Genomic DNA, 16,802 nt, shown 5'->3' on the forward strand with positions numbered 1-16,802 from the left:
GTTTCAAAAAGTACCTGAAATGCCTGGAAGACAGTGAAGAAATTAAGGGTGAAAATGAGGGCAAAGAGGAAAACATTAGACAGGCTGTTCAAGACGATTATATTTTAGTAGAGTTTTCTGGCAACAACACAGTTCAGCATGTATCTAAAGTGAAAAGTAAAAAAATTTAAATTTTTTCGGAAAAACTAAATATGTACTTTGTTAAGTATTTAATTGTAGTTTGTATTCCGAAACAGTTTAAGAATACAAGTTACACTAACATGACTGTAATTCTTCATGCTTACTACACTGTACCACAGTGTGGGTAACATTCTGCCATTCACTGGGGCTCATTGTAACAATTTACATTCATATGTAATATTAAATACCCTAGTTTCGAAGCCACACAGTCTATGAGCTTGAAATGATTAAGGGACCATTAAGGGAAAAAAAAGAACAATATCTTCACAAACATATATTTAAAAATGTAAGAAAATAATTTTATCTGTTACAGTGCGCCCAACATTCCTCTATTCTTCCTTCCTGTCTTAAATCATAAATACACATTAACCTACTTGACACTTAAAACATACATAATAATCGAATATCATGTACAAAACTAAAGACTAATAGCGTGTACTTGCTTATAATTCTTTTGTTATAAGTTAATTCAATATAGAACTATCAAATTAACATGAAATCGTAGTAATCTTTAAGAACATGTAATGTAGTATCCACAACTACAACACTGTTTATACAGTACTGCCTCACTATTTTTATTACAGTATACAGAATAATTAAATCATTGTAGTATACCAAGTAGCTGTCACAATATTTAAAATGGTATTCACTGGCATAACATTTCTCTGTGCAGCACAGTCTGACATCAGTTGTTTCAAATAATGCTCATCCAGCAGTCACTGCATGTAAATCATTTGTCAAATTTCTCCTATAAATAACTAACCGATGTGTTATTTGAAATTATTTCACAATAGAATGTCTAAAATAGCGCTTGTACAATTATGAAAATGTTTTCAAAAAATGTTGTTGCATAGATCCATTAAATAGTAAAGACAATGTTGTAGGCGACTTGCCTACAACAAATAATTGTATAGCCGTCCGGTATAATGAGTTAACGAAAAAAGATTTATTCGTGAACACTCACAATGAGAAGAAACTAAAAAAAAACAGAGAGGTAACAAACTAGGAGATTCTATAGTCTAACAGAAAAGATGAAAAACACATGACAAAAAAACCTCTCGCGCACTTTTGTTATCACTTTGCACCAGACATGAAGAATATCACTGGCACAATGTAATTGCCGTTCCACAGAGCTCACATAAACTGTATTATTCACGCTTCATGAACTTATGTAATATTTATATCAAGGTGATAACAACTCTGGCATACATTACATTTAGCATAGGTATTTTTTTTTTTTTTGTCAGCCGTTACATTAGTGCACAAATGTCCCTGTGATCGAGGTCCCGAGGTGAGAATGTGCCACTGTTAACTCCAAAGCCAGAAGAGTGTCTGTTGTACCTTACTATTCTGAGAAATGTGAAATCCAACAGCAGACATCAGTCACGAAAAATTGGCATTAAGATTTTCGAGGTAAATATCACAAGATGATAATTTTGTCTTCATGCACAGGTGTTTATCTTATTTTGGTTCGTTATTACGTGTGTTACAAATACGGTACAAATCCATTCTTCTTCTAATACTGGGCCTTCCTATAGGCCGACACCACCCTAGAATGCCTCACAAAACCACTAACGTCTCGTAGCTGGTATGTGTAATTAACACAAAAGAAATGTGAAAACAAACAATTGAATTTGAATCTCATGGTTCAAAGTAAGTAAAGGTGCCACATTTTAATACATAAAATATTTAATAGTGGCTTGTTTCTGGTTTTACTTTCAGTATGAGTCCACCTTTATACGAGTAGAATTCTACAGTTACATAGCCACACAAGAGAAGTTGGAAGATATTTTTGAAAAATACTGCATATTTCTTAAATTGTACCACAGTGGAGACAAGTAGTGTGTCGTTCATGTGCATGTATTAGAATAGTACGTAAAGCTGTGGCAAACATGTGGATTTTATTTGTATTGTTTGTTCCGTGTGATTCACGCCTTTCATTGTCAGTGTAACCTAGGGAAGACTGATACTTGACACGGATACACAGGTAAGCATTTACGTGGAAGATATGAACTTCTAAAGGTGGTGCCTCTGAAATGGAAGGAATTTATCCATTCAACAACCAAGACCATTGCTTCGCCCAATAAAACTCGACTAGCTTACTCTTCTAAAACCACCTACACAAGGTAATGGATGGAAGAGGGTGTTCCAGCCCAGGTACCACCCGATGAAAATCCTACAGTTAGTTGTAATGATACGTTTGCGTAATACTTGCAAATCATAAGAGCAAAGAAATTTCCGCTAACTGCTCTCGTGAATCAAAACCAGAAGCATTCAAGAGATAGCTCATGTGTGAAGATGTATAGGTATCGCCATTTTAAAATTACTAAAGTGTGCATAGGAGGCAGTGGTCGAGGTGGTTGCTTGAAAAGGTCATACACGTTCCAAGAGGGTGTGGGCCTATCTTGAACCATTGTCACAAACGTTCTCAGGTGGAGGCAGCAGATGCCATTTTAACTAACGTAACTGAGCTGTGTAGACGGGAAAAACATACGCTGATGTTTCCCCATGCGAAGGGTTGGAAATGATAGTCGAGCGATACTTTCATTTTCGTGGTACTAGACGCTCCGTTATTAACTGAGTCTTCCGTCGTTTCACCCAAATTTCCTTTTTCTCGTTTTTTTTTTACCCAGAGGGAATAGCTCTCAATTTGTTTTTAAGTCTATTAAGAATTATATTTTATGGAATAAGTACGTTCTTGAAGCTCATCTTCTTGAAAACTAGCTTTGTTATAGTTCCTTTCGTTAAGTCAAATCTTGAATGTTGACAACGTTTCAGTTTCCATACCGTAGCAACAACCAACGATAATAATTTATTGCGCTTCCTCCAGCGGCTACAGTTCGATTCAAGCGTGCTTCAGAATGTGTTCTTAATCCGTTAGTCTTCTCTAGAAAATTAGTTTAATCTTGAAGTGCTCGTGGTTGAAGAAGATCCATCAAAGACTCCTCATCTCAAGGTTAACATCACGAAATACATCTCATGGAATGGGAAGATACGTTTCGGTTGGTTAAGCCAGGACCAGACGAGAGTTGAGCACTTTTTCCTTTGTGTAGGAAACATTTTAGTAAGTCTCATGGTAGACAAACAGACACGAAGCAACATACGCACACAATACAAAAGATATCACATTAACGAAAAGTGTTATTCTTTTAGTGCAAATAAACTATTGAGCTATTTAGTTGCTTAAGCAATAAAGTAGCGTTTCTTTTATCAACGTACTGCTTGTGACCTTGATTTAGTGTGTCTTGCAGTGGAACATAAACTACGTTATTCGTATCTGGACGGGAAACATAAACCTGTGTCCCATTTTTTAATGAGTCTATAATTGCTTCCAAACTTTCATACGCACGCACTGAAGCGGAAATGGTTGTGTAGAACGTGTTGCTTTTGAAAGTGGTGATGACTTTCTGTCTGTTTTAATGTATCCCAAAAAGACAAACTTTTTCTCATCGGCAAGCGATAAATTAAATAAAGGAAATCGAAAAATGTTCCCCGGTTGCATCCTGTACTTCAACTCTTTAAATAGAGTGCAAAATATTCTTCAGATTTTGTTGAAAGTACTGAAGAAACATCTATGTCAGTAACTGATGTGGTACTGCGAAGCTTAAAAAACACAATTTATATGTTAATTTGTCTCCTTACGGTGCAGACAATGCCAATATGAACTTTCTAAAATAAATAAATAAATCCCTATTTTATTAGCTGAGAAAGAAAGATCTCTAGCTTCCTGAAAGGTAACTGTTATAATCATGCCATGCATCACACAATTAAATCTGCAACTGACAGATTAGGTACTGATGAAAACGTAGTCTTTAAGAGATATAATGACTTCTCTCTCCCAGCCAAAAGAAGAGAAGAATTAAAATGTCCTTTGAATTTGTGATGTGGAGTGGACTGAAATTTTGAGGCATGGTCCCACAAGGTAGCTCTTCAGGAAGGGCTTGAGTTATAAGATTTTGAAAAATTTGTAGAACTTTTTCCCTTAGTGAAAATATTTGCTTAGATGACTTACGTGGGGAGTTCAGTAGTCATTGAGATTGTTTTAGCAACAGTATAAACAAAGATTGTGATTATGTTGCGAAGTGGCTTAAAAATCTTTCCTTTTTTTCGTACCTGAACCAGGTATATCAAATATTTCCAAAGTTGTAGGATTTTTGCTCAGTAATCCTGGCCACAGTGCCTTTTTGGAGCGAATCTTTTCATCCGTGAGGAATAAGAGTTGTGACGCAAGAAACAAGTACTCAACAGGTGTAGTGAAGGCAGCACTTCAGCTGACAGACAACTATGGAAGCATGCCTTGTTCAGAATTTTTGAAATTGGAAAAGAGAAACACTCAGCTGTTAAAAAGCGCCAAAATTTCAGTGAAATACAATTAGAACCGATTTGAATCTGATTGACTAGTCCTTGAAAATGATAAATAAGTACTTTTTGTGTTTTTTAGATGCTTGGTTCTGCACTATTAGTATTTCATGCACTCTATTAAATATATGGCAGAGCTATGTAATTTTTTGTGTGATATAATATTGTATATTTGTGTATTTTAGTTCTAAAAATATTGTTATAAACAAGTAATAAGCCATCATTCCTTTTTTTTAATTTTTCAAAATCTGGCAACCACATCTTATTTGCATAATAATAACCACTGGTCGAGGGAGCACCTTTGTTGGGTTAAAATCACACCAGGTAGCTACTTATTACCTATGAAATATGCAATGCCTGTAACAAAGTAAATAACTTGAAGTATGCAAAAATTTGTTTATTATTCGTAATGGACTATTTTATGCGTAATATTTCGTACTACGTCTTGTAACAGTTATTACGGTTATGTTCATTACGTAAGGTTCTCGTTTCAAGAAATAAATCTCTAGCCTTATCATGAAACTCGAATAAAAATAGACAACGTAAATCTCTTACGTTGATCAGCTGATTGCATAAAGCATTTCAAGTGAAATATGGCGTTTTGGTAAATGTTTATCTAATGCATTATTTTTGTAAGGATTGATACTCGCAGCAAGAGCTCATATGTCCTGTAATTGCGCTACACATGTGCCCCCCTCCTATCCATATACATTCTGCTTATCACCATTGTTACTGGTTTGCTCTGCACTTGATTGTAACCTAATGGTAAAAAGTGACGCACAAATAAATTAAACTGTCGCAACTGAAGCTGACGTTCTTCTACTTATGCAAATATTTTCTCACTGGAGAGTCCATACTCTATTCTGTCTCAAAATTAGTGCATAATTAATCTTCTACTGGAAGAATCTCAAAAGTATTCGGTTCGATATCGTAATAATATGGGGGTGAACATTTTCTTTAGTTCGTTACTCCTTCTGACATTTTATTCCACTCCATAAAACAATAAGTTCTTAGAAAGAGAAAAGGGGATTAATTTTGGAACTTGGCATATAATGCGCACATCTAGCTCATTTGCTTCGCATCTGCTGTGTTTTTATTCACTAATTTATATTACAATATGCTTGATGCACACGCTGAAATTATTCAAAATAGGTAGAGACATTCCAGCAAATTCCAGCAACAAAACGTGCGTCTCTTCACCTTTGTTAATCCTTTATGGGTCAGAAAGATCAGCAGTGGGACAACTTTCTCCCCTGAGGCCTACGACGATGATTCGCCAAACTCATTGTTTGCGCAGCTAACACAAGCTAAGAACGGTTCAAGGTAAGAGCCCAGCGGTTAAAAGCGAAAGAACGCCTCACTGCGGTTCTCAGTCCAGCTCACGCACCCACATGGCCAAGCTACTGGTGAGCGTCCATTTTGTTACCTATTTCATGTTATGCTGCTTCTTTCCCAAGTGTGTTTTTCTAATTTAGTCGAAAATTTGAGGATTCGGTTTATATGAACGTTTTTTTTAATTTAACTTTTCCCTGCAGTTTTTTGAAATAGCATAGGAAACACTAACTTATTTCCTTTAAATTCGTGTGTCTACCCGCCACCCGAACCTTCCTTCCCTCCCTCCCCCTTCCTCCCTCCTATGGCGTGCACTAGTCCTCTCGCTCGACGACGTTTATTACAACTTTACGTCAACTAGTGTCACACAATTGATTTCAGTTTACTTACTATTCGTCTATCTGTTTTGATATGAGTTGATTCTGCTCTTGGCTACTTTTATTATTTGGCTTTAAGGCTACATCTGCTATTGAGTCAGTAATAATTATAGCCGCACAGGTTTAACATAAATATTGAATTTAAGTAGATTGATAGAACAAGCTTAGCATTATCAATAGTACAATATACTAGGGAGATAAATTATACGGCCGGCCGTGGTGGCCGAGCGGTTCTAGGCGCAACAGTCGGGAACCACGCGACCACTACGGTCGCAGGATAGAATACTGCCTCGGGCATGGATGTGTGTGATGTCCTTAGGTTAGTTAGATTTAAGTAGTTCCAAGTTCTAGGAGACTGATGACCTTAGAAGTCCCATAGCGCTCAGAGGCAATTGAACCATTAATTATACTCCGGATTACACTTCGAATAAGTTTATTTTTAGAAGGGTTTCGCAAGGAGTATGTGACACTAGCTAGTATCAAATAAAAGTTTACAAGCTTACAGTAGTTCGAGTTGTCACATATAAATAAAAGTTTTTAATGTTTTAAAATATATACAAAGATGCACCGCATTATTCCAGATGCTGAGCTGTTTCCGTAAGATTACTATCAAATCCTTAGGGTAAAGAGTCAACACTGGTAGGAAGAAGAAAACCTCTTGCTACCATTTTGATATGAGGAACAAGGGCTTACTTGAACTTTGTGCATGCGGTACTAAACGATTCAGCTCGGCTTCATCGGCCAGATCCTCATTACAGCTTCCAGAGATTAGAATTTTTATTCGTTGTAAATGTGCTGGGTGGCATGTGAGTCCTAGCTTCGTATGAATAATGGACGGTCACGTGATGCTTAGCTTCACATAATCGAACTAAAGTAGCAGGAGACAGCAATTCGTTTGCCTCACCCGATACTGTTACTGAAATAATGAAATATTAGAACGGTAAGGGGAAAACAAAACGTCGACCAGTTTCATAAACAAAAAAAGATCCGTGGGATGTATAGTTGTCTTAAAGTTGAAATACCAAATTTCCCTGAAGCAACTTTTGTTATATGTGATGGTAAACGTTATTAGTCTTCAAGAATCAAGTTTCCCAGGATCGCTAGTAACTCTTTTTATCACTCTTACCAGTTTCGATAGATCTACACTGCCATCATCGGATGTTGGCAGCGTGGATCTGTCGAAACCTGCAATAGTAATATTACGAGTTACTTGGGATCTGGGCAAACTTGATTTTTTACATCGCCACCAGGGACTGACGCAATCTCAAATACATTTATCAGCTGCCACATGACTTATTAGTGATCATTCGAAGTTCAGCTAGTTTCGAAAATAAAGTATTTGTGACACATGTTTTTCTGTTGTTGAAGAAATACTGATCAAATGGTTCAAATAGCTCTGAGCACTATGGGACTTAACTGCTGAGGTCATCAGTCCCCTAGAACTTAGAACTACTTAAACCTAACTAACCTAAGGACATCACAAACATCCATGTCCGAGGCAGCATTCGAACCTGCGACCGTATCGGTCGCGTGGTTCCAGACTGTAGCGCCTAGAAACACTCGGTCATCCTGGCCGGCAAATGCTGATCAGTCATGATATTTCGTAATACGTATATTGCTGATTAATTTAAAATATTTTATTGTAAACTTCATTTACACTGAGAAAACAAGTACTCCATACACATTTTACATTAGTTTACGATTCTTGATAAATTTAGTCTGAAGTCAGTTCAGAGTTATATGTACAGTGTTACAGCACTCAAAACACGGTAAATCGCGAATAGGAATTATTGCAGTGACGTATCCACCACTCTTTGTTTATGCTCAGTTATCATAACACTCTGTACCTATGTAAGTGAAAAAAAAAGAATTAGTATCCAAGTCCTCAGACCTTAGCACGACAAATCAAATTTTTAAGGCAAATTAAATTTCTGTAGTGTCATACCTGCGAGCAGATGCGAAACACATTACACTGTTTCTTCCGTACTGAGCGGTCATTGACTAAAAGTACTAAACGAAACAGTAAATGCGTTACAAAAGACTCATTGCAGCAATTATTATAGTAATGTAATTTCACTTGTTAGTTCCTCTAAGATATTTATACTCTCTTCTATGTCTCATTATGTGCTAAACCTAATTTTTCGTTGCTTCCAACTTGATTTTTTTCTTGGATTTTCTTCTGTCTTTTCGGATACTTGGTAAAACTTCGTTGCCTTCAAATCTTTTACTTCTAGTAGTATGAATGCCTTTTTCCACTCCTTCTGTGTCACAGTAGTCTGTTTTTAATGACGACGCTCCGTATTCATGTCGACATCACACGTGTCCTTGCTTAAGAACAGAGGCAACCCTATGAAATACATTTTGCTGCAGAAATACGTCGGAAGAGTGGTAAACAAAGCCTCGCGATGTACGTCCGTGAAAATAACGTATTAGCAGCACCTAACTCCGCTTTAGTTCTTCAGTGTGATTATGAAACTTGCTCCATTAGAAAAACAGAGTAGAAAATGATCATTAAGTAGATTTCTTGAGTTACGCTGCTAGAGAGGTTTGTGGCGAAATTATTAGCTGGAGACCAGAAAGGTGAAGAAGAAACGATAGCTTATTTACTGTTTCATCAACAGTTCCTTAAATTACACGACCTCGTGTCATTGTGAAACAACTTCAAGTGTGCGAGAAATCTTCGGAGGAATACGCTTCAAACAAATGTCACTGGAATGTAATGTAACAAACTTTGATAGCAGTTATGCTTCATGTTTCAAATGGGACCGTTTTCCCTCTACAGACATTGTTAACGTGAAACATGATATTACCGGAAGTTGTCATAATACTACTTTGCACTAAAAATAGTTAATAAGAACCGAAAACTGAATATTCAAAGCCGATCTAGAAAACATAAGTGTTTAAAAATGGATTCGTATTTGTATATTTTCTTGTGCACTTTGCTTTTTTGCGAATGATGAATTCACACATACATGACAAATTCTCACGTCCGAGTTACACTCCTTTGTACTCACAACTATGAAATGCCAGGAGCACGAGAACCCAAGGACAATAAAGAAGATTATAGAGGTTGGCGAGCGACTCCACAAGCAACTGTCCCTAAGCAAAATCGCAGGGGTATCTGTAACAAAATGACTTGGAACGTTTCTGTCCGTCAACTGGCAGATCGGCTCCAGCCAGAGTCTCTGAATACCTCGAGCTTTTCGGTTTTCTCTGATATTTCCCTGACTTATCAAATACATTCTATTTCTCTTGAATTTCCAATTTTCTAAGTTTTTCAGATAAGTCACCTGTCGATTATCTCTTGGAAACTGTCTTAGTAGAAGCTCAGGTAAACATTTTAGCGGCCTCGAATGTGTTGTTCAATGCTTGACGGCGGGGCTAGAATAAACATAGGACTCAGCTTGGATATGAGGAATCTTTCTTCCGGTGGTGCTTTTCAGAATGAATTAAGCACAGCTTTTGGTAGAGCTAACAGTCACGTAAATGTACGTAGAGTGTAGATGTACAATCGGCGTAGAAGTCGAATCTAAATGAGTCTACAAATTACCACAGAGTGAACAAGAAACGCTACAGAACAATTAGTGTCACTTGCAAGTTTCTGGAGCAAAGAAAGTACTTATACCTTTCCTCATGTCGCACTACTTGACAAGTGGTCGAATTATCTCATACGACAAATGAATCCAGAGATTGCGGTGCCATTGTCTTCATCCCATTAGAGCACGATGCGTCCAAACACTGAGATTCAGCCTAAAAGATCGTAGCGTATAATCAGTCCTGTTACCTTCTGGTATATTTCACATGTGCAGCTGGTGGCAGTCCAGGCTCTGTATAAGATTGCAGACCCCATACAAGAGAACAGTCGCATTCGCTACAACACTTCACTGATGTCCTTGTTTACAGTACAAGGTACACGGTAGAGGTAAACAAATTTTATATCAATGTCCACTCCTGAGGTATGCGTCATTTTTACTTTCGATGATACAACAAACTAAGGTCAGTAGTTCAGCAATTCTGAAGTTTATAACAGTCTTACTGTTTATATACTTTTTAAACTTCATTCGTTTTCCAATGGCTTTTTGTAAAAATACACACTGCTTGACAAAAAAAGTGCATCCTGAAGAGGAGGAGAGAAAGAAATGAAACTCATCGGGTTGATAGAGCCTATCCTCTCATTTCGATTATTACAAACTCGGCTCAGTTTACAAAGAAACAGGCAGTGCGAACACACTTATCAGTATAACGTTGCACATCTCTGGTTTGGATGTATGCACTGATCCGGCTGGTAAGGGCGTTATACAGCCGTTGTGTTCACCCCGAGGCAAGCTTGTCCACAAGTGTTGGAAGTGATTCTTGACATGCAGCATGGCACGGTTCGCATGTAAAAGTTTCCGACGCGGCGCCGTTATTTCTGCGTCACTCAGATTTTGAGGGCCTAGTGACTCACCACCAGTTACGTGTCTGCGATTACGCAATGGGTTCATTCCTCCAGCCGCTCACGTTCTCACAAAGACAGCGTTCTCTGAAGGCAAGTTTTCAGGTCTGCCATCCAGTCGGCAGGCAGAAGCAAATTGTCAAGACTAATCATTATAAAGAATACTCTGCACTGAGTCCGAGATTCTGGTCTCACATAAGGTCGGTCAAATGTGTCCAAGCATCCAACGTGCAAGCGATCTTGACTCGGATTAAAAAGGATAGCTGAAGGGTTAATTCTGACCCTTCTGCAATACTCTCAGATCTATCACTCATTAAATAGACTTTTCCCTCTCTGATCAAAAAACATGAATCGGGGCTACAACAGTCAGTAGCATAATCAGCAACAGCTTGCAAAACGGCTACTTGATTATACTTGTATAGAACTAACATGATTGCGAAAAGATACTAACCGCGCGGTATTAAGGTACCATGGATTCCAATATTAAAGTCAGTACGATTAAAGGCCACTATGACGTAATATGACACGGAGTCCTCGAGCTTTAAGACCCTTCAAAATGCCAATTTCAGATTTTGGTTTGTACAGTTAGTTTCTCATCCTTGAAGCTGTTACCGATTGAAGCATTTTGTTAGATTACATTAGTAACAAAATTGAGTAATAAATGTTTCCTTTTTACAGTAAAGTGTACACAAACATAATTGCAAACTAAACGAACAACCGGCCTTTTGAAAACGGCGGCTTACAATTAGCAGACAAATATTACGGATAACAAAATTGTTTGTTCTTACATGTGCCAGCTACATACGACCGTCGCCTCTTCAGAAACGACTTTATTATGCGAGACACGATAGCAGAAAGGTAAACATAAACAAAGCATCCTAGGATGTACAACCCGTTTTCGTCAAGTTCTATTCGTATTTAGGAACGCACATTTCTTTATAGCCACGACATGGTTAGGTATTACGACACACAGATTAACGAGAAGAGAAATCAGAGTGTGTGAATGCATTCACAGGAACCAAAGACCCAAGCTGTGATAAGCGACAATCGTACATGTTCACAGAGATTAAACTCCTCTATGTGATGTACCTTTTATAGTACGAGAGCTAATTCGATTTCAAAATACATTGTGAAATTTGGAACCAAAATAAGGATGCGCTTTAATAGTTCCGTATGTAAACATAAACCTCCTTGACAGCTCATGTCCGAACTTAACCTTGAATTGCCAATCTGATATTCCGTCCACTTGATCCAACATACAACACACCAAAAAGAAACACTTTTGCATAAAGAAAAAGCAATTCATCACGCGTCCACAGATTTTGAAACTGTTGAAAGTTTTGTCTTTATGCAGTGAAGAGTGCAGCTGTGGCCCCAATGCGTTCCATTACATTGTGAGAAAGCATCAATACGTATTAATTTATTTGCTGCAAAAGCCGTGTAAGAGATGATACGCAACGTTAGTGATCTTATAAATTTGAGGCAAGCTGCAAGTTAATGTCCCTAAAATCAAAACCAAGATGGAATTTTACGCAATCTCTTTAGGACAATGCGATATCATAATCTCAAGTATATAGGCTTTAGTGCTTCTATCTATGTTAAACAGGGAGTTTTCTGGCCAAATAGATACGCAGCTTAGAAGAATGAAAGTCTTTGCCCGTTGCAGTTAAATGGATTTGTATTAAGGAATTGGACGACTATATAAGTATTCCACGAAGTGTAATGAACTCGTATGAAAGGAATGATCAATTTCTGCTGTCAATACAAACGAAAGTACTGCTGAAACTTTTTATTTAAACGTGTCGAAAGATCACTAATCCAGAACCAATATATGGGGATAGATATTATTTATGCAGAACTGCTCGCTGTGATGGATATCTCAGTCGTTCCTGGACGACCAACGCGAGGAGCAATGTCGCAATACGATAAACAGCAATCCCGATACGCTACAGTCCGACCTTTATCAAAGTCGGAGACGTGATGGTACGCGTTTCTCCTCCTCACACGAGGCATCACAACAACGTTTCACCAGGCAACGCCGGGCAACTGCTGTCTGTGTATGAGAAATTGGTTTGAAACTTTCCTCATGTCAGCACGTTGTAGGTGTCGCCACCGGCGCCAACCTTGTGTGAATGCTCTGAAAAACTAATCACTTGCATATCACAGCATCTTCTTCCTGTCGGTTAAATTTCGCATCTGTAGGACGTCATCTTCGTGGTGTAGCAATTTTAATGGCCAGTAGTGTACTTTCCCACAGGCGAGTGTCGTTCAATAAATGATGCAACTAACTTGTTTCTGAAAGCAGGTTGGCTTTATTGAGAGTACCAACACGCCACATAATGACTCACTCTTTCGCGCTACAAATCTCAATTTTTTAACATATACTCCGTTCCATGCGACGGTCTTGCACGACATTACTGGGAGGGCATGTATGCCTGCATGGTACCACTCTAATGGTCGACGTCGGAACCGGGGTCGTGCTGCATCAATAAACTCCCCATCACCCACGCACTGCTTCCCGTGGAATGCATCCTTCATTGGGCCAATGGAAATCGGAAGATAAGAGATCCGGGCTGTAGGCTGAAAGAGGAGCAAGAGTCCGATAAAGTTCTGTGAGCTCTTATCAGGCTCGTAGACTTGTCTGAGGCCTTGCGTTACCATGGAGAAGGAGAAGTTCTTTTGCATTTTTGTGTTGAGGAAAACGTTGAGATCATTTTTCAATTTCCTGAAAGTAACACAATACACTTTAGAGTTGATTGTTGCATCATGTGGGAGGACATCAAACGTAATGGTCCGTTCAGAGTCGAAGAAAACCATTTCTAGGATTAGACGAGCGGTCTAGGGCGCTGCACTCATGGACTGTGCGGCTGGTCCTGGCGGAGGTTCGAGTCCTCCTTTGGGGTACGGGTGTGTGTGATTGTCCTTAGAATAATTTAGGTTAACTAGTGTGTAAGCTTAGGGACTGATGACCTCAGCAGTTAAGTCCCATAAGATTTGACTCGCATTGGAACATGTTTTGAAAACCGTTGCCATGACTTTACCGGCTGAGGGTGCAGCTTTGAACCATTTCTTCGGGGGAGAGGTGGTATGGTGCCTCTTTATGGATTGCAATTTCGTTTCCGGTTCAAAGTGATGAACCCTCGTTTCACGCATGTGACGATGTTAAACAAAAAATTGTCACGGTCAGCTTCGTAATGCGCCAGCAACTCCGCACAGATGGTCCTTCGTTGCTCTCTTTGGTCTGCTGTGTAAGGGATAGCCCAGACAGTAGGAGATTTTACTTTATTATATGAACTTTCAAACGGCAACTTAATTTTTCCATTACGGCCAAGCCACGACCGGCATTGCTAGGTGCCTGTAAATTCTTTCGTCCCACGATTTAGCAACAGGAAGTCAGCACCGAGGAAGGGCACCTTGGCCGCGCGCCTCTCTCACGTGCTGACGAGGTAACGCCGCCCCAGGCGTCGCTTAGCAGGCGGGGATCTGGAAAATTCCATCCGTCCGCACGGTTTTCTCGATCCCGACCAATCAGGGCGGAGGAAGCCGCGTGGTCCGTCGAATATACCCGGCCGCCCGTCGTGGGGCCCACTCTCTTGTATTCTCGCTTACCAGCGAGTCGGATGCGCGCCCTGTAGCATTGAACATCTCCCGCCTCCCCCGATGCTGCGGCACTGTGGCCTTAGTTTTGGCAGACAACATCTTTCGATAGCTTCGTGAACTACACTCCTGAAAATTAAAATAAGAACACCGTGAATTCATTGTCCCAGGAAGGGGAAACTTTATTGACACATTCCTGGGGTCAGATACATCACATGATCACACTGACAGAACCACAGGCACATAGACACAGGCAACAGAGCATGCACAATGTAGGCACTAGTACAGTGTATATCCACCTTTCGCAGCAATACAGGCTGCTATTCTCCCTTGGAGACGATCGTAGAGATGCTGGATGTAGTCCTGTGGAACGGCTTGCCATGCCATTTCCACCTGGCCCCTCTGTTGGACCAGCGTTCGTGCTGGACGTGCAGCCCGCGTGGGACGACGCTTCATCCAGTCCCAAACATGCTCAATGGGGGACAGATCCGGAGATCTTGCTGGCCAGGGTAGTTGACTTACACCTTCTAGAGCACGTTGGGTGGCACGGGATACATGCGGACGTGCATTGTCCTGTTGGAACAGCAAGTTCCCTTGCCGGTCTAGGAATAGTAGAACGATGGGTTCGATGACGGTTTGGATGTACCGTGCACTATTCACTGTCCCCTCGACGATCACCAGAGGTGTACGACCAGTGTAGGAGATCACTCCCCACACCATGATGCCGGGTGTTGGCCCTGTGTGCCTCGGTATGCAGTCCTGATTGTGGCGTTCACCTGCACGGGCCAAACACGCATACGACCATCATTGGCACCAAGGCAGAAGCGACTCTCATCGTTGAAGACGACACGTCTCCATTCGTCCCTCCATTCACGCCTGTCGCGACACCACTGGAGGCGGGCTGCACGATGTTGGGGCGTGAACGGAAGACGGCCTAACGGTGTGCGGGACCGTAGCCCAGCTTCATGGAGACGGTTGCGAATGGTCCTCGCAGATACCCCAGGAGCAACAGTGTCCCTAATTTGCTGGGAAGTGGCGGTGCGGTCCCCTACGTCTCTGCGTAGGATCCTACGGTCTTGGCGTGCATCCGTGCGTCGCTGCGGTGCGGTCCCAGGTCGACGGGCACGTGCACCTTCCGCCGACCACTGGCGACAACATCGATGTACTGTGGAGACCTCACGCCCCACGTGTTGAGCAATTCGGCGGTACGTCCACCCGGCCTCCCGCATGCCCACTATACGCTCTCGCTCAAAGTCCGTCAACTGCACATACGGTTCACGTCCACACTGTCGCGGCATGCTACCAATGTTAAAGACTGCGAAGGAGCTCCGTATGCCACGGCAAACTGGCTGACACTGACGGCGGCGGTGCACAAATGCTGCGCAGCTAGCGCCATTCGACGGCCAACACCGCGGTTCCTGGTGTGTCCGCTGTGCCGTGCGTGTGATCATTGCTTGTACAGCCCTCTCGCAGTGTCCGGAGCAAGTATGGTGGGTCTGACACACCGGTGTCAATGTGTTCTTTTTTCCATTTCCAGGAGTGTATGTTTCGCCAAACTCTACGCTCTGGCTCACCCTCACCTCCCTTGTCCAAGTGACCCCTTTTTAACATGCTTCCGCCAATAAATGACCTTTGTCTAAATTTTGTCCTATTCATTTCATAACGCCCACCGCCTGCCCATACGCCTATCCTGTACAGTTGTTAGGCAGTGAGGAACCCAGCGGACAAACGTCTTTGAGTGCGAAAACTGGTTGTCGAGTATGTCAACACTACCAACAGAGACATCCAGTTGAACACTGAGATGTCTGATGTGATTCGTCGATCACCTCGAACGATAGTCTCCACATTTACCAATACTGCAGGAGTCAGCTGCATGAGGCCGGCCAGCACGCTGGAGATAGGATAGATTTGCGCAACCTTGATGTGATGATGACAGACGCCTCGCCTCAGTTCTCCGCAGACATTCTGCAAGCGCCAATGAACATCTGCGATTCTCTGGTTTTCCACCAAAAGAAACCCAATGAGAGCTGTCTGCTTGGAACGCACCTCCGCTACAGACAACAGTCTGAAGGCTATGTATAGCTCCACAACGTATCGAAACTTTACGAAACTGTAGGCGCTGAAGTGGGAGTTTTCCACTATGTCCCACACCAACTTCCTCATTTTTTCAACCGGTACTGGTCGACCAGAACGTGACATTGCCTTTCATTACTTATTGAAAACCCCCGTACTTTTTAACCATTCTACACAACTGGCCATTAAAATTAGTACACCACAAAGATGAACGTGCTACAGACAGGAAATTTAACCGACAGGAAGAAGATGCTGTGATATGCAAATTATTAGCTTTTCAGAGCATTCACAAGAGGTTGGCGCCAGTGCCGTCACCTACAACGTGCTAACATGAGGAAAGTTTCCAACCGATTTCTCATACACAATCAGCATTTCACAGGTGTTGCCTGGTGAAACGTGGTTGTGATGCCTCGTGTAAGGAGGAGAAACGCGTACCATCACGTATCCGA

General features: G+C 41.0%; 1 protein-coding gene across 2 annotated transcripts in view; it reads left to right on the forward strand.

The window, feature by feature from the left end:
* The first annotated feature begins 5,862 nt into the window (after nt 1-5,862).
* Nucleotides 5,863-16,802, forward strand: part of LOC126267568 (uncharacterized) — a 28,581-nt gene continuing 17,641 nt past the window's right edge. Inside the window, exon 1 of one of the 2 annotated variants that reach the window (XM_049972872.1) lies at nt 5,863-5,945. In XM_049972872.1, the coding sequence (XP_049828829.1) occupies nt 5,931-5,945 (15 nt within the window). In that variant the 5' untranslated portion in view covers nt 5,863-5,930. The remainder of the gene's footprint in view (nt 5,946-16,802) is intronic. The other variant, XM_049972871.1, reaches the window with a different exon arrangement.

Source organism: Schistocerca gregaria, chromosome 4 (assembly GCF_023897955.1).
Source record: "Schistocerca gregaria isolate iqSchGreg1 chromosome 4, iqSchGreg1.2, whole genome shotgun sequence".
In the NCBI taxonomy this organism is placed as follows: Eukaryota; Metazoa; Arthropoda; class Insecta; order Orthoptera; family Acrididae; genus Schistocerca; species Schistocerca gregaria.